Source organism: Acipenser ruthenus, chromosome 4, assembly GCF_902713425.1.
Source record: "Acipenser ruthenus chromosome 4, fAciRut3.2 maternal haplotype, whole genome shotgun sequence".
Lineage (NCBI taxonomy): Eukaryota > Metazoa > Chordata > Actinopteri > Acipenseriformes > Acipenseridae > Acipenser > Acipenser ruthenus.
In genome coordinates this window covers 18,167,453-18,193,341 of record NC_081192.1, presented here as the reverse complement: position 1 = coordinate 18,193,341, position 25,889 = coordinate 18,167,453, and the positions used below count along the sequence as shown (strand labels likewise).

The 25,889-nt window shown below is 35.2% G+C and overlaps 1 protein-coding gene across 3 annotated transcripts in view; it reads right to left on the bottom strand.

Annotated features, from left to right (window-relative positions):
* Positions 1-25,889, bottom strand: part of LOC117400481 (putative Polycomb group protein ASXL3) — a 66,434-nt gene that overhangs the window by 10,823 nt on the left and 29,722 nt on the right. Inside the window, exons 3-8 of one of the 3 annotated variants that reach the window (XM_034000521.3) lie at positions 15,785-15,893; positions 14,627-14,738; positions 12,633-12,754; positions 8,077-8,194; positions 4,491-4,637; positions 3,743-3,906 (exon numbers count right to left, since the gene is read on the bottom strand). In XM_034000521.3, the coding sequence (XP_033856412.3) occupies positions 3,743-3,906; positions 4,491-4,637; positions 8,077-8,194; positions 12,633-12,754; positions 14,627-14,738; positions 15,785-15,893 (772 nt within the window). The remainder of the gene's footprint in view (positions 1-3,742; positions 3,907-4,490; positions 4,638-8,076; positions 8,195-12,632; positions 12,755-14,626; positions 14,739-15,784; positions 15,894-25,889) is intronic. The other 2 variants (XM_034000522.3, XM_034000523.3) reach the window with 2 other exon arrangements.

Genomic DNA, 25,889 nt, shown 5'->3' with positions numbered 1-25,889 from the left:
GTAGTGTAAGTGTGATAAGAGCTTAATGCTAATCAAATACAATGCAGGGATACCACATTCAGTTCTGTTATTTTAACCCAATTACACATGCCAAACATACTTTATTATTGTCTTTAGAAAATAAAGACAATTTCTGAAACTCTACCTAGTTACAATACAATAACGTTTTCAATTATGAGGGTGATTTGAACAGTTTTTTTTTTTTGGTTTGTTTTTTTATCATATAAACAGTGGCAGATGAAATACTGCTACTCTCTCTCTATTAATTTTGTTGGCATTTTCCCCCAAGGGTCATTTATTGATCCACTTTCTAACATTACTGCATACAATTTAAAATAAAATGAAACGAAGATTGGAGAATTCATGGGTGAAAGTGGCCAATGATCATTTTGACTGAAACTCCTGGGGCAAAACCATTCTTTTGGTCGGGGGGGCCATCTAGGCCCCTGAATCTCTGGGGTTGTACATGCTCCGAGATTCATTTTGAGCCATTTTAGACCACTTTCAGAAGCAAATTTGTACAAAAAGCTAAAAAAAAAAATATTACCTCTTACAACTTGTCATTTTACCAGATGGATCAACCTGATAAATCACACAAGGCTAGTTAACAAACATACAGTAGTTTTTGAAATGTTACTCATCAAACCTTTTACATGTATGCCCATTTCACATAATATTGATTTTATAAAACCTTACCTGCAAAGATAATATACAATCTCTGCTTAACTCAATCAGATGTGGTAAATACAGGGTTCATACAGTTTTTCTGATATAAATTTCATGGACCTTCAAGGACCTTTTCGACAATTTTCGAAGATCTGACTTAAGGAGTTTGACATCATTTTCAATGATGATAATGAATAACCAACTGTAAAAATAAAGCTTTTGCATGAACAGTTTATTAAACTATATAATAACAAAAATCTAAATTATATTCACTTTTCAAGTATAGATAAGCTCTGGACCAATACATTTACATATTCAGTACAACAATTCAGTGCTTATTAATCAATGTCTGAAGCGATAGTCCAGAAATGTTGTGCCATAACTTTGTTAAAACGTAGGGGACAAACTGAAGCACTAACTGCCGAGCGTAGAGAGGCAAATTTATATTTAAAAAAAAATTACAAATGAGAAGCTCTAAGAAACCAAGTAAACCTTGCTGTTGTGAAGTTACAGTTTTAGTAATTTCAAGCCGACAAAATTGGGCAGGTGTTTCTGCATAAAATCTTCAATATGTACTTACTGAGCACGCATTAATTACAAATACATGCAAGTAGCACCAAATGGCACAACCAGTACCAATGACATCTCTGCACAGTGCTACACCTAGAATTCCCACATGTAGTTTATTAAAGTGTTAAACAAACAAAGAAAAGCAAGTACTGTTCTTTTAAAGTTTAAAATACTTGCCATGTCAGAAGCATTGGTTTACTATATAAAAAAAATACTTCATTCTAAACAAATGCAAATATATACACTGCTGTGCAAAAGTCTTAGACATATTGCATTTTTCCACTCTGATGCATTAAGAGCATCAACAATTTACTCAAAGCCTCCACTAGTGTTTTCTATTATTATAACAACCTTGACTTGCATAAAGAAGGAAAAGCATTGAGTGAAATAGCTTGCATCACTCGATTTTCAAGGTGTGGTATCTGAAGCATAATCAACAAGTACAGAGAAACATCATCTGTAATTGACAAACCCGGGACTGGAAGACCCAAAAAGCTGTCTAACAAGGATAACACTTGAAGATAATATCCTTAAGGAATAGAAAGAAGACAAGCGTTGAATTGACAACAGAACTGGCAGAAGGCATCAACAGTACGAAGGTCACTTGAAATCAGGACTTAAAGGATGTGTTGCAGTAAGAATGCCTCTGCTAAGAAACGGGAACAAGACTAACAGGCTAAAACATGCACAAAAACACAGAAACTGGACTATGGAACAATGGTCAAAGGTGCTTTGGACTGTTGATGGATGGACATCGACACCTGTGCCTTCTGTCAGTTCTGTTGTCAATTCAACGCTTGTCTTCTTTCTATTCCTTAAGGATATTATCTTCAAGTATTGCTCACCCTTGTTAGACAGTTTTTGTGGTTTTCCAGTCCTGGGTTTGTCAATTACAGATGATGTTTCTCTGTACTTGATTATGCTTTGGATACCACACCTTGAAAATCAAGTGATGCAAGCTATTTCACTCAAAACATTTTACAGTTTTCCACAATAAAAAAAAAAAAAAAACAACTACCTTTCCTAATGCAATTGGGCAATGTCCCTCCTTCCTGACTTGTATCTATCATTGATTCGTTCTGAATACTTTAAACCCACCCCAACTACTGAGTTACTACATTTCCATTGGAGACTCCGCTTGTGAGATTTAAAACAAGACTACAACGAAGGCTTGTTCGCGGTAATTTAAAGCTATAGTTAGACAAAATAATTGCAAATTGTGTTGAAATGTAAAAAAATGCTTTGACACACAAAAACCCCAGAAGAATGTACCTGTGGCCATAAGGATTTTGTTGTGGAAGACAGCAAAGGCAGGAAGGTACAATTTAAGTGTACTGTCGAATTACTATACATATTGTGACTGAAAATAAACAGCCAAGCATTTTGGAAAGTAACCGAAAACAATTATTTCATACAGTATATAAAAAGCGAAAGCACCGAAAAAAAACGGATTTACATAAAACTCGAAAATAGCTAAAAGTATGCACAGAAAAATTAATTAAAACAGAAAAATAGAAGCCCTAATTATACATTTCAGTGTGGTATGAAGATCGACCACAGTTTAAAACATTACAAATGACCCCAAGGTGCTTTGCTATAAACTGCTAAAACCACCTGGATTAACACCTACACCTACCAAACATGCCATTTGAAACTCGATTATATTGATCACAAAGTAGCAGATAGAATTATTGTAGCTGATGATGTCTGATGTCTTTATAAAATCAGTCTGAACATTCCTTTTCAGTGAAAAGCATTCACATTTTCTCTAAGAATTAAGAACGGAACAAACTGTACAAAAGGTACAGGTTACTAGGTTTTGGATTGGAGAAAAACAGTATAAGCTGGAAGCATGATTAAAACCATTGGTGTAGAAAATAAATTCTGTTTGATAAATCATGATACAGTCTCCACTGAAATCTATATGCTAGCATGGTGAATAAGTATCTGCTTTCATTAAAAAATGGACGGTTTTAGTGTTGGCAGATGATTTCAGACATGCTTTGCGAAGCAAACTTGAAGCTTTGCAGAGTTGGTTCCATGCTGATGAACATATCTTTTGGGGGGGAAAAAAAAAAACCAGAAAACCAGGCAGATGTCATTTGAGCACATTATAGAATTTCTATTAAAAAAAAAAAAAACACCACACACAAAGAAAGCATATCTATTTCTCTGAACTACAGTGAACTGCACCAGCAGGGTGCTTAAACTTAACAAGATCCCAAATCAAACTACAGAGAATAGGTGAGGTACAGCTTAAATGAGTGAGGGTGGGCGAAGGGCAGCCAACAGCATTTTGTGGTTGCCTGTATGTTGGGAGGTGAGATTATTTTTTTTTTTCTATATTTAGGTATTGTATTATTTTGGTAGTAGATCTAAACACTTTCACAAAAGCAACCTCTAACAATGATTAGGCATAGCATCTGTCAGTAGCAGGGTAAGGGAGGGGGATTGTAGTAGGTCCATTAATGTTCACCATGTTTAGCACTAAATGCAATGCACTCACCTGCCTGTCCACCTCTGGCAGCAGAAGGAGGAGGTATTGTTGAAAATGCTGAGGTAAGGATGCAAATGTGTGTTTGTTGATCAAAGCCCGCAGGTTGGTATTCACCAATATAGAGCCTGGAGTCTCAATGTCAATATCTTCAGCCTTGGTCCATTTTAAGTGCCCTGTAAAGAATTAGGGTAAAACAGCTGGAATTACACATGCCCTCCTATACAACATAATACATTGTATATGGTGTGTGTGTGTGTGTGTGTGAACATTTATATTTAAAACACACAGGTCTTAATCTACATGTATTAAATGCCACATCTAAAAAATGTACTACATAAACAACTCATCCCATATACATTTCAGCAACAAGGCTGAACAGTGTTCTATTATTATTATTATTATTATTTATTTCTTAGCAGACGCCCTTATCCAGGGCGACTTACAATCGTAAGCTATGAAAAATAACTATTCCAACACTCATACATTGGGTGACACTGTGTTAGGTTGCACTCCCATTGGAATTAGAATGTTTAACCCATTTAAAACGAGATTAAACCATTATGCAGGCTAACTGGATGTTTTATAAAGAAGGAGAATGAACAACTTTAATATTGACACAGAGAGGCTTCACACAATGTTACTAGTGTGATACGCATGATAGTAAACATTATGGATTACAATTACATCTCAGTGTGGGGCAGTAGTGTCAGTATATTTTTGGAGGTGTGTAGATCACACAAGTCATTGTTCTGCTCACCCAAACCGGATTTCTTTAGTTTCTTTAGGTGCTGGCTAATTTGTTTGCCGGTCGGTGATCTCTGGCCTTGCTTTAACTCCTTCTCAGATCCATCTCCAACACCAATTCCACCATTTTTAGATTCTAATCCTAGAAAAAATATATAACCTATATTTAAAAAAAAAAAAATTAACTGTTTTTTTTTCATAGTTTTATGCTGCAGTCTATTAAGCCTTCTTTTGGTAGATTTTCCCAAAGATCAGCCAGTCCTGCGATTTACAATAATCGGGCAAAGCTTTAACAGCCAGAGAACTGGGACTGATAAATTGGTGTACTTTTTTTTCTGTAACTGTCTGTTGAATGGATAATCACAGACAACTGTTTAAAGAATGAGAATACAACAAACAACTCTCTTTGAGGGTTTTTATTTTATGTTTAGTTCGGGGGTGTTTTTTTGTTTTTTATTATTATTTGGCAAAATCGGTTATTTTCGGTTATTAAAAATAAACACCACTCAAACACATCCATTTTCAGTTTCTATAGTACATTGAATGTACATTTCACTAACACATAAACACAATTTAACCTACTGTGTTGAAGTGAGGATGTCCACATTTAGGATTCAGGCAATGTTGAACTCTGGATGCATTTCGAATCCGAGAATTGTGAGAAGTAACAGATTTCATTTTATGCCCCATTATTCTCTGAGTATCTATTACACTACAGACTAGTTCATGTGTTGTTTTTTTTTTTTTTTAGCCCACCCCAGTGTACGACTCTAGCGTACTGTAGTAATTAATCTCAGCCAGCATGCAATAAATTATTTACATTTTTCCCTTAGATTAAACATTCATCATGGTACTCTGATTAAGGTTTGATATTTATGTAGCTATAATAATAATGTTAAATCTTCATCATCATCATCATCATTAGGCAGTCATTGTACACAAGAAAAACTGTAATATGCATTTGTAGAAGCATAACTGTACAGCAGTTCTACATTTACAATAACTTTTTTGGTTCACCACTGAATAAAACCTTAATGGGACACCATATTGCTGGTTTGTTTACAACCAGGTTCATGGTCGTTAAGCTAAGCAAATGACGCATTGACTTTCCTGGCAAATTGATGATTGTAGCATGTCTTTGCACACTGCCCGCCTTCTGAAAGCCATTTTCTTTATGTAGAAACAGTAGTGAATTATTGCCATTATTTAAAATGTATTGCCAAAACACAGGTTTATCGGTTTAAAAAAAGAATAAAAAAAGAATGGTTCTAAATAGGTCTTTGGGGGTGTTTTATTCGGTTATTATCGGTTAAAACCGAAAACTTCAAGCACTACGCATAGATAACATCGTAAATCCCAGAAAGGTATGGTAAAACATATTATTAAAAACATGGCAAGCCATGGCAAATGCATAGTATAACAATGGAAAAAGCAAAGGAAAACAATTACCTTGCTACAACAGTGGATGTGGGAAACCAAAACATCCACTGCTATTTGTTTTTACTTCACATCCAACATAAACAAGTGGTTCTCAAGAAGCGTTAAGATGAGAGCTGCCTAACAATTTACAACAGTTGCGATTAAGAGACGTATACGGAATACACAGTTCTTTGATGTCACAATTTATTAAAGGCTAAACATAAAAGGGATGATCTCAGAGTCAGAAGCAATTCATCAAGTTACTTTAATGCCTTCGGTGCTAAAGCAGGAAGACAGTAAGACATGATTCAAGAATCCTGAGGTTAAAAAAAGGGAATGATTTATGTTTGTCAGAGGGACACAGAGTAAGTAGGGCGCTTGGTTTCTCAGTCAAAAAGCTAATCATTTTTTTTTAACATAAAGAAAAGAGATTCTCTGGCACAGACAGGCCTGACAACTATGAAAAGCCAAAGGGGTGTCAGTGAAAACAGCCCTATTGCCCTGACAATATAAAAACTGTCATAACCCTATACTGTTTTACTATAGTATGATACCTTAATCGATTCATCCTGTTTTTTCTATGTCATAGCTGTGTAAAAAAGCCAAGGGTCTAGTTGCAAATGAAGCACACCAGCTGACATTGGAATAAACACATCAGTTCACCATCATATCAAGATGAATCCATTTAATAGTTTTGAACTGCTATGGTATACGTAACCTTGGCTGTAGTTCGGATATGGCAGGACAACCCACTATATCTAATTGTAAGCAGTTTAACTTAAGGAATTAATCAGCAGTTATATGAAGGGCTATTCAATCACAATGGAGAGAAATCCTGCTCTCTGTTTGGCTGACAGGGTATATGTAAATTGAAATCACGTATGGCAAATTGATCATACCTGTCAGCGGCTTGCTCACCTGCTGTAGCAGAACCACAAACACTTAACGGCTTCAAGCATTGAGGTTACACTCCATGAAGACAGCTTTGCTTTATGATTATGATTAGGGCTTTTTTTCCCCCATTTTTTATTAATTAAATTTTTCGGTGCTTTTTTTTTTTTTTTTTTAACTATTTTTGAGTTATATGTAAATTGTTTTTTGTCGAGGCTTTCACTTTTAATATACTGTATGAAATTACTGTTTTTGGTTATTTTTGTTTTTTCTGTCGCAATATGTATAGTAACTTGACAGTACTTACACACTTCAATTGCACCTTCTTTCCTTCGCTGTCTTAAACAAACAAAATCCTTATGGTTACAGGCATATTCTTCTGAGTTTTTTGTGTGTTTAGACTTTTTTTTTTTTTTTTTTTACTGGATATATATACCGATTTCATTTTTTTTGTATCTGGAAGTTTTATCAGTTTTAAATCGGTTAAACACGAAAATCGGAAGCCTTATTGTTTTATTCCCTCAGCTGCTCACTTTATTAAGTCTCCCCTCAGCAATAATTTAAGTGTGCTTTCTGAATACCAGCCAAAGAAAACCATGACCTATTTTCTTCTTCTGTGGTCCATGTCAATTCTTCTTTAACAGTTTGTCAGCAACTTCCCAACAACACCGTTCAAATGCATTATTATTCTCCACATGGGAAAATAAACTGAACATTTTACTTCATGTTATTACACCTGCTTATTTTATCTGTCAGATGGAGTTCAGATTGCATAAAAAATGATTCTAGACAATATTTAGACCTGTTGCGAAATGTAATTAAAGTGCAATTGTGCTCTCCCCCTTGTCTGGCTTTGCAGAGTGTGCAGTGTTTGCTGTGTCTCGCTAACTTCTAGTGGTTGCAGTGATTTGTGGGGTGAAGGTAGTGTGGGTTGCTGTGCACAACAATTTAACTACCAGCAATGAAGGCACAGAACTCCATTCCACATAAAGATGAGCTAGAAGTATTTGTTGTTTTAAATGACTGTACACGTTGTTTTCTTATTTTTAAATAATTTAAGTCACACGTAATTACTAACTTTAAATAATAATGAGAAAAACCTCTGAGAGTGCCAACAGCCATCAGCCACACTGGATAGATGGCCAAGGTCAGGTGTTACCGAAAACATGTTCCAAATAGCGCCAGATATACCAAATAAATTCACTGCAGTGCTCGTAATCCATATATGAAACACTGTATGGAGAAAAATGCAAGCGCCACACTTGGAATGATTAATGTGACATATTTACCTGATGGAGAATCCGGCTGCTCATCAGAGACCTTTAGAGGTGTTAATACAACTCGAGGCACAGCCTTGTTCACCATCATTGAGACGCCGTTTCTTCTTTTGTGTTGTTGCCGTAAAGCCTGTAAGTTAAAAAAAACAAACAAAAAAAAAACTTATTTTGCTCAAGAGATCTTCAAACCAAAACAACAAATACATATATAAAATGTTTTCCTCCAAAGAGACAACTTCCCAACGTTTGGGTGTGTTTAACATATCTTTATCAAGGGAAAGTGTGTTTGAAAACAAACAGTGGAGGTACTTACATGCTTTTGATGCCATGGCAACTACACTCACTTATTTCTATTTAAATCTATTAATACGTTTGTGATGTCATTTTCTACATAGTTAATGGTGCAATGACTTACTATTCCTTTCTATTTCAATCTTCAGGCATCATGGTATTGAGTCTATCGCTCCATTTATTTTCCTTTATTCTTCTGTATTGTACATTACCTAATTTCACTTCTAAAAATACACACTGTAGGTCATTCATGTTATGTTCATTTAAGTCGATTGTTTCATTTACTTTTTTTATTTCTTATGTTTGAAAGGTGATTCTGTATTATTTTATATAATTCTGTACAGTACAAAATGGTGTTATTGAACTGTGGTATCTGCTGCACTAGGGGTGGATTATGATGTATCCGTGATGAGTGTCTCAATAGCCCAGAGACCATAAAGGCATTCTTTAAGATATGAACAGCATGTTCCAGCGTTCTGCTCCCTTGCATCTGTCAACTAAGTGTCCAAATTTATGGATTAAAAACATCATAAAAAGCTGTCCTTGTTTATCATTGTTATTAAAGCACCACCCAAACAGTCTAGGTAAAAGGCATGTATCAAAAGCAAATGAACTGTATGATATGAAAAAGACTACATTGATTACTCAATTTGAGATTTTAGGTCCATATTCTCAAAACATTAACTTGTCGGCTATTTAAAGAACACTTTTCTAATTCTATTTTTGTGAAATAAATAAGTTTGATATTCATGACAGCCCATAACAGTATCATACACAACTCATTCTTAAAATAACTTGGGTGTTAAAGCTTTGTGAATAGGAACCATTTTTCTATGGGTTTAATACAGCAAAATTAAGTTTAAAAGCTAAACGTAAAATTGAGCTTTATTGTGCAAAGCAACTGGATGAAAAAATTAATCACAAGCTATGGGGCAATTTCCATCACTAGCTTACATTCTGCAGCACATTTCCATAAAAACTGACATGGTCACTGATTTATGTCAATTTCTTATCTTCAATGAACAGATTCTCTTTACATGACACATTGTTTTGCAGACACTTAGATCATCACTATTAGTATACACATATGGATCAGTACATAAGACAAAAAGTATAACACTTTTTAAATTTGGCACATCATTGCAGCAAATGTACTTGCTAATTAGAAAATATGAGCTTGCTTGCTGCTCTCTAGTGAACATGCTAATAAAACTTTGAAGATTATGGACTATTTGAAGATTATGGACTGTATTTAAAAAGGTACATAAGGACCTTTTTATTTTATTGTGTTACATGTTCCCATGTGTTGTTACAACTGTTTACGTAAGGTGTGTGCATTTTTATTTTTTTACATTTTGGCCACTTTTTTTTAACTTTTAAATTGCATTCCCTGCCTCAAGATGGCATCACATGTACCTGCATGGACCTCTCAGAACTACATTTCCCATCATCCTCCTGCTCACATTTGTAACTGAGATGGATTTACCACGGAATACAATGAAAATATCCATTTGTGATTATTCCAACCGAAAAGCAAAATAAATAAAATGTACACCTATAAGCATAAAGTTTATAAACCTAAACAGAAATCGCAAAGTGGTCAGTATCATGCATCGTATTAATCTTAAATTAACTACAGCTATAAACCTAACATTTTAGTTTAACATTTAAATAAGTTGAGCTTTATTTTAGTAAAAAAGAGAACGGTACAACCATCCTAAAACTCAAATAGTTATTCGTTATTCATAACTTTAGATAGTTAAGTATTAGGCATAGGGCCCAATTTTGAGAAACGCTTACAAAATGGAAAACAAAATATATAAATACACCTCATACTTCATAATTATTGGAAGTAATTTATTTTTTGCCCGACACATGTAAAAGCTCAGGTCAAAGCATGGTACTAAAATCACTTCAAGGCAGGATGCTCCCGCTTGCGCCCATATACCATCCCACCATCAACCTTTGCCTTAGCGTTAGTGCCTTGTGTTGTGATCACAACCGGGCTCCCACAGTAGTATACAAAGATGTTTTAAACATTTGCCTAAAGCAGTACAACTGTTACCTGCTCCATCACAGATGGGATGTTAAATATTATACTGCTGATATTACTTAAAAAAATAAAAAAGAACCAAAAAAAACATATATATTCATGCTCCAATTAAAGCCCCAAAATAAAAACTACTATATTAGACCAGATACAATATCTAATGCTTATTTATGAAAAGGGCACCTTAATATGTTGGCTATGTTAAGTTTGCAACTAGTACATATTCTGAGTAATAAATTAGCAAATCCCAAGATACCAGGATGGAAGGAGAAATTCACAGTTTATATTGACATTTACATCGCTAGCAAGCAACCCACGATGACACATTTTCACAACCTACACACCAAACAAAGCCTCAAGCAGATGGGTTCTTAATGGGTTCAAGAGCTTCTCTACTAGAAATCATGAACACAAAATCAATTCCAAAATAAAGTAATTCCTATTTGTAATCCATATATATATATATATATATATTTGAAATGTGACATTTGTCATTTTATCTATCTAGGTGTAAAGTAAATTCATTTTTTATCTTCAGGAGATCGATCACACCGTTCAAATGTGTGTTTTTTTTTTGCATCATATTTCAATGTTTAATTAGATTTTTTGCAAAAATTCATCTGTCTCTCTCTAAAATGTCTCTCTCTCTCTCTCTCTCTCTCTCTCTCTCTCTCTCTCTCTCTCTCTCCTATCATACTGTAAGCAAGTAAGTGTTTATGTAAGCTCCCTTAAACAAAAAGTATAGTTTACTATATTCATTAATGTAATGGTATGTCATATTAAAAAATGTTATTATTAGAATGATGTGGTTTATGTCTGTAGTATATTTTTTCTCATAAATTGTAGATTTTAATAAAGATTCGGACAACATTTTTAAAGGTCTAAAACACTTTGCTATATTTTACAATGTTATGGTAACTGATTTAAAACAAAAACGACGATATACAGGGTGTTTAATGATTAAAGTTCACAGATTTGTGTTTTGAACTATGAAAACTGCCACTGAAAAATTGCTGGATTTCAAATAAGACGAGCTGCTGTTGAATGCACTTCTGAAATGAGTGGACTTGCAAGTCTTTTATTCACACAACACTGGATTTTTAATTTGATGTACAACCGACAGTGAGTCTGAGATTTTGTGTAAATTTATATATGTAGCTTGTGTAAGCGTGGGTATTTATTAAGGACTCCGATGCATCGTTAATTAATGAAATAGGTTTTATTTAACCCGAAATAACAACAGTTCAACCTTGTTTACATTTCCATCTTGTGTGTCTGTCTCCTGTGTAGACCACAACAGCAAAGCAGGAAGTGACGTCCTGTCAAATAATGCAGTAGGTAAACAACTTTACTTTTTAGACCAAGTCCCCCTAGCAAAAGCAACAAGGCTTATGCAGTATTTCAAAAATAAGTTACCGATTCTTTAAAAATATAGCAATAAAACATAATAAATGCGGTTCATCTATTACCATGAACACACGTTGCTGCTATACGTTGTTCAGCTTTATATTTTTGCTTACACTAGGATAAACAATTGATACGTCTATTATTTTTTATTTCAGGTTTGTAGTTTGTTATTTAGTTTTTTAATGCAGCCCTTGCTTTGTAAAACAGAGGTACTGCGTATCTGGTCTCCGGCCTGCAGTTATACACTCTGGATCACTCCTCAGCTCGGCTCAGATATAAGTTAATAAGAGAATCAATGGGCGACCGAACGTTCTAACATTTGACCGAAGTGTGCAGGCGTATTTTCAGAGTTATGAAAAAACTAACACACTCCTCATTAACGAGTTCTACGAGCCTACCAAAGGAGGTATTTAAACTCACAGCCGTTTTTTAGTTATCTGAGCGCAAAAAATTGTCTGAATAATTTGTAAAAACTAATTTTTACGCCATTCTGTAACTTCAAAACTACCGAACGGATTTTCACAATCTATACCAAAAAAAATTCTCAGTGACACGGACACCAAGCGTGCCAAATGACGTCCCGATCGGTTTTGAAAAGGCCAATAAAACATATACCTTCAAAATCAGGTTTAAACAAGAAACTGTCTGTTGCTCTTACTATAATGGCACTATCGTGTCGTTATAATATACTTGGTGATTGTAATTTTATCAGGAGTTTCATTTTACTTCACATGAAAAAAAAAAATACTTGCAGGGTTTTTTTTGTTCCAACTAGGGGTGCTGTTGTATAAGAAAATGATGAGCTAATTCTCTGCCTTACCTGTTTAAGAGCCTTTTTGGTATGTTGCTGAGTGGAAGACACTGACTTGTTCTGCACAGCTGCTGTATTGGGGTTTGTGTCGTGTTCGGAAGACAGTTCTTCAGGTAGCTTTATAGGACAAACTGAAAAAATAGAAGGAAAAAAAAGCAACCAATAAATGTCGATTACATTTTTTCATTTAAAAAGTGCCTCCTGTCTACCGCGCAGGTTGACAAGATTATCAATTATTTTTTCAAATCGATCAAAGCCCACAGGTGTGATTAATTGATTAATTAATTAATCGATTGAAACCCCTAGTTAAGACAGTTATAAAACCTGCTGATATGATTTGGAAGAATAAGAACATGATAATGCATGACCTGGTTTTGAATGTACTGGATTCATTTGAAAAGGTGTGTGTGTGTGGTGGTGGTGCTGGGTTAAATAATGATATAAGGCCTGTGTATTTATGAAGTTTTTGATTTGCTAATGGCAAGCCAGATAAAATATTTGTAAAAATCCCTGCAAGAAAATATGCTGTTCTGGAACCAATTTATATATATATATATATATATATATATATATATATATATATATATATATATATATATATATATATATATTGGTATGCAAGAAACAGGAATCGTAAAAACTGCACTGTAAAAAGAGAAATTATATATATATATATATTTTTTTTTCTCTTTTTACAGTGCAGTTTTTACGATTCCTGCTTCTTGCATACCAAGAGTTATGAAAGACACAAACGCCAAACGTATGCAGAAGGAGTGTTTTTTTTGGAGAGCTACTCAAAAGAAAATCTCAACATCCTGATTTGGTTAAATACTTGGAGGAAGGAGCCACATGGATTTTTGCTGGTAGCCAGATGCTCCTGTGGCACAATTATTTTGAAAATATATTACTGATAATGCAGTTATTCAAATAATTTACACCACTTTATAGCCTGTATCCTAGATATCTTAAGCATTGATTTGTGTTCTATCATAAAAATCCAAAATCAAGAAAGACACTTAACACAATCTAACACATATCCTTTATCATCATAAGGTCTTCCTAACACAGTTTAATTCAAGGCAGAACCAATATACACTGGAACACCCCCAGGGAAAAAAAATAAAAACAAAATAAAATAAGGTGGAGTGTTATTTTTTAAACCAGTTACTGTAGAACTGTTACTACCATCCTTTGTCCCTCCCCAAAATATGTATTATCTGGATGTTATTATAGTGGACTTTGAATTGGGTAAAGCATGAGTTTGATTCCTAGAGCAATCCATAATTTAAATCAGTACGCTGTGTCATAATGTGTGTCAGTACAGGGGATCAGTCTAAGCTCAACAAAAACATGACTGCATTTTTGTTTTTTCTTACCCATCACTAGATTGATGGCAGACACTGCTGTGCACAACAGAATCAAGCTGGCTCCTTAAACTCTATCGCTACACTTGTGGCCTTTTAAAACACCTCACACCAGAATCATTTTTAATTACTCTGCGATAAGAGTTCAGGTCTCGAAAACATAATTCCAACTACATCTCAGACAAGGCAATAATCAATTGATCCACTGAATCATTTAAGGGCTCAGAAGTTTTTTCTTCAGGTAATGAAATATATAAAGAAATCAGTCGAGAGAGAGAGAGAGAGAGAGAGAGAGAGAGAGAGAGAGAGAGAGAGAGAGAGAGAGAGAGAGAGAGAGAGAGACATGAGGGGACTTCCCTTCCTTTAGAGAAAACAGATCTTGACTATGGGGGGGCACATGACAAATAATATTGTTTCCACACATGCTGTTAAAGCAATTTACTTAAGACCACAATCGCTGCAGATTAGTGCATTTATCCTAATGTTTATTTATTACTGGCACCTCAGAGAATCTGGTAAAATGGAAACTGAATAATACGAGACAGGAATGAGTTCATGTAATCTCATTACCGTAGTCAAATGCATTTGTATTATTTAAATATTCCAACTAAAATCAATAAAAATCATGCTTTAACTTACCACCATTTTCATCACTAGTGCTGTTGTTGCTCTCCGTCATTTCAGTACCTTCAATGTCAGTTTCACACACAGACTCAGTTGCCCCATCGGCAAGGCTTGGTGATTCTTCCTTCTATTGAGAACACAATTAAATAAAGCTAAATAAATTCCACAGTGCGCTTTACTGTCTAAATTACCTGAAGCACATTTCACACACACACACACACACACACACACACACACACACAGTTAAAAAAACCTAATCACTGTTGTCTTTCTTCTTTGTGCCTAAGAACGTGAGGTACAGATGCTGTTTATTTCACTGCCTGGAATTGTAACATACTTCCTTCCACTCTCGGCAGAAGACTTGCCCTTGCAGCTTAAATTCCTTCCAGCCAGTTCAGTGTTCAGACTACTGCTACAGAAACCAAAATCCTTTAATGTTGCCTGTGTCTGCTTCCTGAATCTTGACCGATACAACAACCTAGAGCTCACAAACCATGGGAATGATTGGAGCAATCTGGAGTCAGGCCAACCCTGCTTTTAAAGCATCCAATACTATAATTTCTTCTTTTACTTTTGAATATTTCATATATCTTAAAAATCCTTCTAAATTCAAGTACTCCAAGATCTGCAGCAGATTTATTCTGTTTTTGTAAGGCAATTAGGCATCAATTTATGAAAATTAATTGCTCTTATCGTGCATCATTAAAAAAAGCGGTTTAGCATACTGAATATCTGTTTACATGGCAAAATAATATTGCCACTACAAGCACTTAAGATAGTATTTGAATTGTTGTTAAAAGATGGTTTCTGTGTACTGAATATGAGGGAATAAAAATATAATAGCAGATGCATGATTTCCTTAACATTATAAAAACAGTTAATCATTTTAAAACAGAAAACACAAAACACCTTGTCTTTTCCCTGTAGTGTACATATGTCATTGTACAGTATTTGTCCAGCATTAACAGTCTACTGCTGTATCATTGAAAAAAAAAAAAACAGAATATATGCTAAAACACTCCTTAAGCTTTTTGTTATTTTACATGCAGCAGTGCACAGTTGTTGACGGACGTTGTGGACAGACAAATACATATTTTTCATTGGTAAACTAACACAAAAGAGCGTAACTTTTCTAATATTCATATAACACATAGTTCTACTGACAGTACTTACTTTCAGGGAATAAAGTCCAGATTTTCCCGGGATTTTAAAGAATGTTCCATCACCAACGCGTGTATTAGTATGAAGCATGGCATTCAGGCAAGCCAAAGGAGAGGTTCCACTAGCATTGGAAAAATGAAATACATTGAGTGCTCTGAGCAACAACAGCATGCACTTTCTACTGGGGCATTATAAAAATTATTCCAACCCTGAAAGCATCTACATTACAATAACAGACTGGTAACGTTAAGTTTAATCATATGCATCTGTCACATGGGCTTCAGGCAACAACAAAAAAAAAACAACTCTGCAGATCAAAGACATAATTATATATTTCTGTATATCATACAAGTACTTTATTGTATAGGGGTTTATGTCAAAATTGATATTTTTTTTGCAAAGCAGATTTGTAGAAGCAAAGACATGTTATGATTTTGTTTAAACTATGTAGCAGACTATGTGTCTGACAGATGAATGATCAAAAAAGTTCAACAGCATCTGTATCCAATAGGATGAAAGGCAACAAAAGAAACAAATCCTATGAAAAGAATTGATAGCTGACTGAAAAAGGGTGCACCAAATACTCAAAAGTTACTTACCTACAGTAAGGCAGCTGATTCTTTTTTTAATTGCAACAAAGTACATATTGGCATACAAAGCATATTTTTTGGTCCTTAAATAAGGAATATACAGGTCACTGTATATTTATTTGAACACAATGCATCTCACAGGTAAGATAAGAAATTGTTTAGGCAAGGGGAAAAGTTTGAAAATTATCAGACCCTTTATAATTATTAAGAAGAACCTGCTACTAATTTTAAAACACTTTTAACACTAGAAGGACAGGAGATATACTCATACCTAGAAGCCCTGCAGAAGTCTTTCTGACGGCTGTATTCAAAACACTATAAATAATATAACGAACGGAGAAACAGTCGGATGTAATAGGTTTTTTTTTTTTGAGTATGTTACATAAACATCTGAAAAACCGAAGCATACTTATATTTACATTATATTGAATTATACAATGTAAATATATATACACACACACACATTTATTTTACAAATCAAAAGAAGAAAATGATTGTAAGTAAATAAACATCTGAACAGACATCGGTTTACAACATACATATTTATAAAACTGAAACGATAGCAATACATTTTTTACTTTTCAAAAGCAATCAGTTTATTATCAGATGCGCAAAAGCAACTGAACAAAGCTAATAAACTTAGAAGAAAACATTTTACAGAAGCGCACAGCACCAGAAGTAATAAAAAAAAGTCTAATTTCTTTTTCCTTTTTTTTTTTACAGAATGGTATTCCTTTACCTTGACTCTAAAGCTGTTTGCAATCAATACAGATACTGTGCTTCTCCACGCCGCCTTTCTGTACAGGGCACAGCTGTTTGAAGTTTTATTTTTATTGCACTTGCCAACCTGGCATTGGCGTCTCTTGCGGCTCTCAGCGAGGTTGCCAGCTTCAGCTGTGGGTACACGCTTGGCAGTTTTCTCTGTTCCAAATGCTTCTTGCAAAGTTCCTGTGCGCACAGTAAAATATATTCTCTCCTTGGTAAATTCTTCTCCGTGCATTCTTTGTAAAGTACCCAGGAGTTGATGGCTGCTATGTCCAATACATTGTAAAACACCTGAACAGGACACCGTCGGGAGCCAGCTTATAAAACTCCACGGTCTCTGGTATTTATTTTCACTAGTCCCAATGCTGACCAAATGACTGACCAGAGCAGCGCAGCTGGCAAGCAGGCGCCAGCCTTTCAAAAGGCTGATTGAAAAACAATAGACTGTCAGTCATTCACTCAGGCAGACAGTAGAGACTAATCTAATTACAGCTAAACACATTGCGGACTGGTAAATAAAAATAATAAGGTAGAATACCGTTCTGTATAATGAAAATACAATTGTTTTCTGTGTGGCCGTCAATGTGACTGCTCCCGGGGCTTTTAGGTATAATGTAATATATCTCCTTTATTTCTGCACTCCCGCGTTTCATGCTTTGTGAGAATATTTAATACATACGGACAGAAAGGTACATGAACACACAGCCCCATATGTGTTACACAACTGGAGAAAATTACATTTTAAAACCAAAAACTGCCAAAATGACCGCCGTGGGGCTTCTAGTGTTAAAAGAGCATCTCCTGATGGTGATCACTGCTAGATGCCAAAAGTTTATTATTTTTGGAACCATCCATTTTGGGTAATATAAGGTCTAGACTCCTCCACAACAGGAGAGTGGGGGTCCTAAAACTATGAGAAAGTAATCCATTTTTATTAGATTAGTAAATTACTACTACACTTTGGATCACGTCATATGTATCTGGAAAACATGTGATTTATGTTGCTTGGTCAATAAAGGATATATTTCAAGATATACAAATAAAGCGTATAATTATCCACACAATAGATAAGATACATATTGTTTTAGAGATATACACACTTTCAAGTGCTATGAAGTACACAAAGAATATATAATGGCCTCTAGTGGAATACAACATTAATAACCCTCATGAAGAAGACCTTTCACAGCTCATTTGTGCCTATGGCACTTATGAATTATTAGGTGTCCCAGGCGCATGTGATATGAGGGTATCCCTCTGTGACTGGTTTATATTGCATTTGCATGTTAAAAGAACATAACAAATGATCTACAAAATTGTAGATCGATTCTTTAATATTAACACTACACACCAATGTGTTCTTGTAAGCTGCACATTCATAATCATGACAGTTCAGAGTTAATCAGGCAAAATTGAAAGTGGTGAATTATTACAAGCCCGACATAAGAAACACAACAAATAAATAGATGTGTCCATTTAGTTATATTTAATACAGGCCATTATTATTTCACTTACGGTTTAGGTTGGTCATGACTTAGGTGTACAGTATCTCATTTTAAAGGAGAGAGAGAGAAAAAAATCGAACTGAGCTCATAAAAATGTTAAGCTTGCTTAATAAAAGATGACAGAGATTAAACCACGATTTTTTTAAACAGTAGTTAGTCAGGGTGTTACTATTATAGGGGAATATTACATGCAGACTGTGGTGCAGTTTACAAGGATGATGGACAGGCTATCAAATACACTAGATCTGAAGTAACAATAGTATGCTCAAATTATCTTAACTCTTCTGCTGACATACAGTCACAGACAAAAGCATCACACACTTAAAATATGATAATTTAATGAACATTAGCCGCTAATTAATATGACAAAGGCCACAATAAAAAATAAAAAAAATGAAAAATTGTAGTTTAACCATCTTTATAATTTTTTTTTTTTTTTTTTAAAAAAACACCTAAGCAATTTCAAATATTTGTTCATGACAAAAGTATTGGCAGCTTTACATTAAAAGTCTGAATTTAATAGAACTAATTAAGAAATATATCCACTAATTGAAACCCATTACAGAGTAACTAAGCTGCATTATATAGTAAATAACCAGAAAAAGAGGTCATTATTTCCAACATCTGTTGAAGAAGAATGTTTTGGCAACACAGCAGATGACGGTCAAGACAAACGTGTTGGATTCCCATTTGAGAAAAGCACTTGTAGCAAACGACGACAAAGGAAATGGCTACAGAACAGTATCAAGGAAATATGGAATGCAAGAATTCACAATAACATGGGTGAAAGTGGCAAATGATCATTTTGACAAACTCCTGGGGCCAAACCAATCATTTGGCCTGGAGTCTGGGGGTCGTCTAGGCCCCCTGAAGCTTTGGGATTGTACATGCTCTCAGATGTATTCAGAACCATTTTGGACCACTTTCAGAAGCAAATTTGAACTTAATTTTGTTGAAAAAGAAATTCAGAAATGACTTCACTTACAACTTGTTATTTTACCAGATGGATTAACCTGATAAATCACACTTGAGGCAAGTTAACAAACATAGTTTTTGAAATGCAGTGTTTGCTCCAGGACTTACTGATTGATGGTCAATTTGGCTCCCTACCAACATTTTCGGGGGACATTTTCTTTAGTGAGGGGGTAAGTATGTTTTATGATTTAGAATTCAACACATCCACAGTATTTTCATACAAGCCAAGACAGTTTAATGATCTTGTGTTTCTGAAGAACAACAAAAATATAAATATAAAAACAAAGTATTTCATTTAGTATTCAGTCAGTAAGAATTATGTCTTTTGAAATTACATTGATAAAAAAACAAACAAAAAAAAAAACACACACACACACACAACAAACTGGTAGAATCAAGGTGTCACTGCATTACACAAGTGACTTTTTTGCAGCTGTTGTGCAGAAGATCCTTCTTTACTTTTCATTTCTGAACTTTGTCAGGGCCTTCTCATAATCATACTCCTTCTAGTGAGGTCCGCTACTCTTATGACAAGGAGGGGATTCAATGTCACTTGCCAGTCTACTCCTGAAGACTGTCTTCAACATATTTTGCGCCCTGAGCCCCTCTCCAATAAGACTTGGAGACACACATGTATATTTCAAAATCACATTATAAACCCCATTGTAAAAATAAAGTACAATAAATAAAAACAAACATTTAAAGTAAAAAAAATGTGTTTATTTTTCTATATGCTTGTGACAGAGATTGAATGGTGGTTGGTGTTAGATCTCCCTCTCAACCTGTAAGGGCACTGTGTAAAAGGAACAGAGTACCCTTAACTAAATGGCACGACAATTTATATGGAAGTTGGTCATTTAGGAAAGGGGCGCAGCTATGGTATCCAAACTCAATGACCCAGACGGTAAACGGTGTGGCATCTGAGGATTGGAGGAACGGATGCGCTCGTTAACCTAGGGGTCATGAGCGAGGATATAAATAGGGGTCATAGCTGACGTGATCTGTTCCTTGGTAAATGGTTAGTGTTGAAAACCTACAAGGAGTCTGTGTGCTGTATCGTGAACCGTAAGTTTTGTCTTGTGTTTGTTAGTGTTTTGTTAACTGTTTTCTGTTTATTAATAGACTACCAGTTGCACGATCCGGGGCTGTAGCGAAAGCCAGCATAAACCCGGACATCACTTTCACCCCTGCATTTCACAGAGAACTGTATTACATCACTTGCACGTATTCACTATCATTGAGAACTGTGTTTGTGTTTTGTGTTTAGTGTTGGTGTGTAAAACTGGACTTTTTGTTACGGGTCAAACCCGGGGATTTACAAATATCGAGTGATACACGCCGCTGTATCACTCCATCATTATTATTTACAGGTGTTTGCCATAAGGCTGTGGACATTGTTAATTAAATCAGTAAACACCCTTGCACTTGTCTGTCTGTTTTATATTCGCTCTGCACTGCACTCATCTGTATTCACTCACCACTTTGCCACAATGTTCCACAAGGATTAAAAAAAAAATCTAAATTACCACACAATCTGTACTGTTAATCTGTTAAGTAACGTTATTAGACAAATAATTAGCTAAAATAAATTAAATAAATAAATAAATAAATAAACAAACAAATAAACAAATAAACAAAATGCCACACATCGTAGCCTGAAATATTACATATTGATGTACATTTTTGTTCTTATAGAAATGAAGGCACTGGAACTGTGTCTTTCGTTTCACAGCTTTTACTGCTCTTTAACAGTAAGTATACACTTCAAACTAAACAACAAATAATACACATTTCTCACATTCTCTCACTCCATTTCAAAACTAATCGATCTCCACTTGACAGTTAAGGCATAACTAATCAGACAAGCACGACTATGTTTTGGTCTAGCAAACAGATAATTTACAGTGTCTTACTGTGTTTCTTTGCCTGGTGGAGCATTTTCGTCATTGTGGTATCGGTGTCATTCTCAGAAAAAGCATTTCGTTCGCTTGATTACTGGCGCTTGCATTAAATCACAGTATAAGCCATTTTACTGCTTAATAGAAGTGCGAGTGTGGCTGGGATGTCAATAGCAGCGCTCCTCTGTCATAAACTGTCCGCATTTTGATAGATGGAAGTGTTATATTTTTAGATAAGTGATTCACTCCGTGTTGGCACTTTTCACACACTGTGAGTTAGGAGGCTGTGTGGTCCAGTGGTTAAAGCAAAGGCCTTGTAACCAGGAGGTCCCCAGTTCAAATCCCACCTCAGCCACTGACTCATTGTGTGACCCTGAGCAAGTCACTTAACCTCCTTGTGCTCCGTCTTTCGGGTGAGACGTAATTGTAAGTGACTCTGCAGCTGATGCATAGTTCACACACCCTAGTCTCTGTAAGTCGCCTTGGATAAAGGCGTCTGCTAAATAAACAAATAATAGACACTAGACCTCCCCATTTTTTTTGCATTTCTACACAAATTATATTAAATGAACCTGGGAGAGGCCATTTTGATGGAACACTTTCACCCATGATGGCTACAGCAAGTAGGAGAATCATCTGAGCAGCTAAGAAAAAAATCCAAGATTAACAGCCAAGGACTTAAAGAAAGATTTAGATTCAACAGGCATAACAGTGCATGAAAGAACTGTACAAAGGCACCTGAAGAAAAGGGAAAGCCTTCAATTAAAATAACCTTGCACCTCCAGTTAAACATAGAGGTGGTTCAATCATGATATTCATGTGATTGAAGATTGAATGAATGCAGCCATGTAGCAAAACATTCTACAAAGTACAATGATACCATCTGCTCATAGGCTGACTGGCAGACAGTTTATCTTCCAACATGACAACGATCCAAAGCATACGGCTAAGTCAACTCTAGAATTCTTGAAGAAAACAAAAAAGATACAAGTTCTGGAATGGCCTTTGCAATGACCAGATCTCAATCCAATAGAAATACTTTGGACTGATCTGAAAAATGCTGTAGTCAAGAATTGTGTATCCAGTCTGTTGAAGGAAATATGCAAGACAGAATGAGCCCAGGTTTCACCAACAGGATGTAACACACTGGTTAAGAATTATCATAAATGTCTGAAAGCCATAATAAAAGCAAAAGGAGGACACAATACTAAAGCAATGCCAATGCTTTTGTCATGAATGAATACTTTAAATTAAATAAGTTTGTTTTTTGATAAAGATTATTTGTTAAATTACTAGAAATTGTGTATCCTGCTTTTTGTTTTATTAAAAAGTGATTACCAAATGCTTGTCCTTAATCTGTTACATTTAATTGTGATATCATAAGCCAATACTTTTGTCTGTGACTGTACATTTCTTCTGGTTAAAATGTATTTGGTTAATTGGGTTTTGGATACTCGAGCATCAGTCAGCTGTAGTTTGAGGTCTTCTCACTCTGACAAGGTACAGTACAGTACACCCCCCCCCCCCCACACACATATAGTCTTAAAAGTAGCTTTCTGAAAATTAAAACATTATTACATTCTCTATACAGGCAATTTTATACATTTTATCTGGTAAATTTAAGCATGCTTAACCATCCTCAAGCTTGTTTGTAATGCAGTAGTGCACTCTTACTAAGCTTTTGCCCATGTGTGCAGAAGAGGTTTTTATTTTTTTTATTTTTTTTTTATATATACCTTCAGACAAAATGTGAACTAACTGATTTACAATGTACAGTAGACCTTGCTACTAATGTGATACAGGCATCTGACATTTCTTTGTATCAGATAGTTTGTATTTTCTCCTACTTTTGAAAGTAAAATCTATTACAGATGACATAGCTTTTTTTTTCTTTGTATTTATGCTCATGCCAGTTCATTGTATAAAGTTTTTAAATGCAGCAGGATGCAGGTAAAAATAAACAAATTAATAAAAAAGCAAAATACATATTATTTTAGGCAGTCTTCAAAATATATATTTTTAATTATTTAAATTGGGGTTCTAGGGTACAAAAGTTTGTTGGAAAAAAAGAAAGTAAATGTGAACGAGAGATACTGGTTAAGAATCAGAACAATAAATCAGCAAGCACAATATGGTAAGAAAGTTATTTTCACTGTTTTTTTCTTTCACAACTAAGGCCCTGTCCACACTAAGGGCCTCATTTACTAAAGGTTCTTATGCGATAACAAGCGTGTTATCCAAGGATAAGGCGCGTGCTAGATAATCCCGTATTTACCAACCATGATAAAGCGTGACTTAAACCATAAGACGTGAGTTAGCACGCACGCCTTAAAAATAACACGATGGGTACATTAGCATCTGCTGAATATGCAAAATGTGTGGTCATGTATTCAAATGAAGTGGCACGCGAGCACTAATGAGGCTAATGCTATTCAGACGATATTTACTAAACTGTGCTAACCATGAAGCACACCATAAATCGCATGCTAGATAGCATTGATGGAAAGCAGGTGTTAGGAGCCGAGATCCGTCTTAAAGCTGTCTGTCAGGTACAGGTATATGTATGTAGGATACTACACATCCGAAACTGTAAATAATTAAGACTCATTTTAAAATAAATGCGTTTATATACTAAAACGCACATATACCAGCAGACTGCATAAAATACATAAATAAAGAAAAACTACTTTTGAACAGAAATGCGTCTACATACAGGTATATTATGATTAAATAAAACTGTACAAACAAAATAAGTAACGGGACATTGAAAATAAATATGCAAACGAAAAAATATAACTTAACTGCGTTCAAACAGACATAACTGAAACACAGTAAGATACATAAATAAAGGAAATTGGGTTTACAATCACAACAGCACATAATATCAAAGAAGGACGTGTTCACCTAAATCACATACCTGTATACAGTGCACTTTTTTTTGTCTCTTCACACGATTTGGGCACAGCTATACCACTGCATGTGTCAGCTGGCACTGGGGTCGATACCTTCTGCATACCTGCTTTTACTTCTGTACAAATAATTCTGTACCTTCACAGGGTAACTGATTTGCACTTTTCTGTACAAAATGATTCTTTGTCTAGCTACAATAGATTATACAGTAGGCTATGTACAGTATAGTTACTCCTAGTTATTATTACCTGTGCATTTCTTGCAATTGGTGTCTGCGAGATCCACGTTGAACATGAACAGTATATTTTAATGTACAGAAATGCGTTGACCGCTGAAATATGCCACCTGGTCTAAATGCCAACTCCATACTTTGTTGTATTCACAGTTTCATTAATGTAGCCTAAGGGCTGCAGACTGATCTAATCATGATGGATAAGAAAAAGGAATAGGCTACTATGCTGTATAAGCAAAATGCTTTTTATATATACTGTACAGCCATGATGGTGTCGAGGTAGGACTGTTTATAACTTTGTATATTTATTTTTGAGATCCTGCCTTTCAAACACCACTATAGAGTATGTAATACATATATTTAGTAAAAGTCAATAACTGACAACTGCGTATCTCAATCTTACAGTCAGTGGCCCCTATGTCGTCATTTCGTTAAGACGTACCTTATCTTCTGTGAGAAGACACGTCTTAATATGTTAATGATTTCCATAGCACGCGTCTTAATAAGCGGCATTCACATTAGTAAATACCAACTTATTTATAGTTTTAAGACACGTGTTACGGGATTGTGTTAACACGCATCTTATGGCTACTTTTAAGAACCTTTAGTAAATGAGGCCCTATGCACTTAAACCAAATTAGTTAATTTTAAACCGGCTTAAAAGTGCCAAATATAGTTAGCATCTACACTACTAACCATTTAATACCGTACTCGAGTGATATGTCTGGCACATTTTGGCGAAGTGGCTGCTGAGTGAGAACAGCTGCAGAGGTGATGCAGTGCAGAAATAATCACAACCAGAAACTCTAATCCGTTTGGAAAAGGGGTCTTTTATTTTTAACCCTGGTCTGGTGACCAAACAATAAAACCTCCGGCAACACACACCAATGTGCAAAGCACTGAGGTAACAATAATAATGGGTTGCAGCCCAAATAATAAACACACGTTATCTGCCCCACAATAATACTGAACACAGTCACCAGGCGGGTGCTTGCAGTAGTGCTCGTGATGGGTGATAACAATTTATAAAGTGACTGGTGTAGTGTTGTTCCGGGTAGTGCTGGCGTAAGGCAACAGCTCCGGATACGTGTTAGCCGTCTAGTGATTCACAAACAAAAGACAATTACTAACAACGACAAACAAACAAAAAACACTCACAAATACTTCTTCTATTCTCTGGGTTTCTCCCGGTCCTTCCAGTTTCACTCTCTCAAACCAAGCGAAGGAGTAGATTGCGATTCT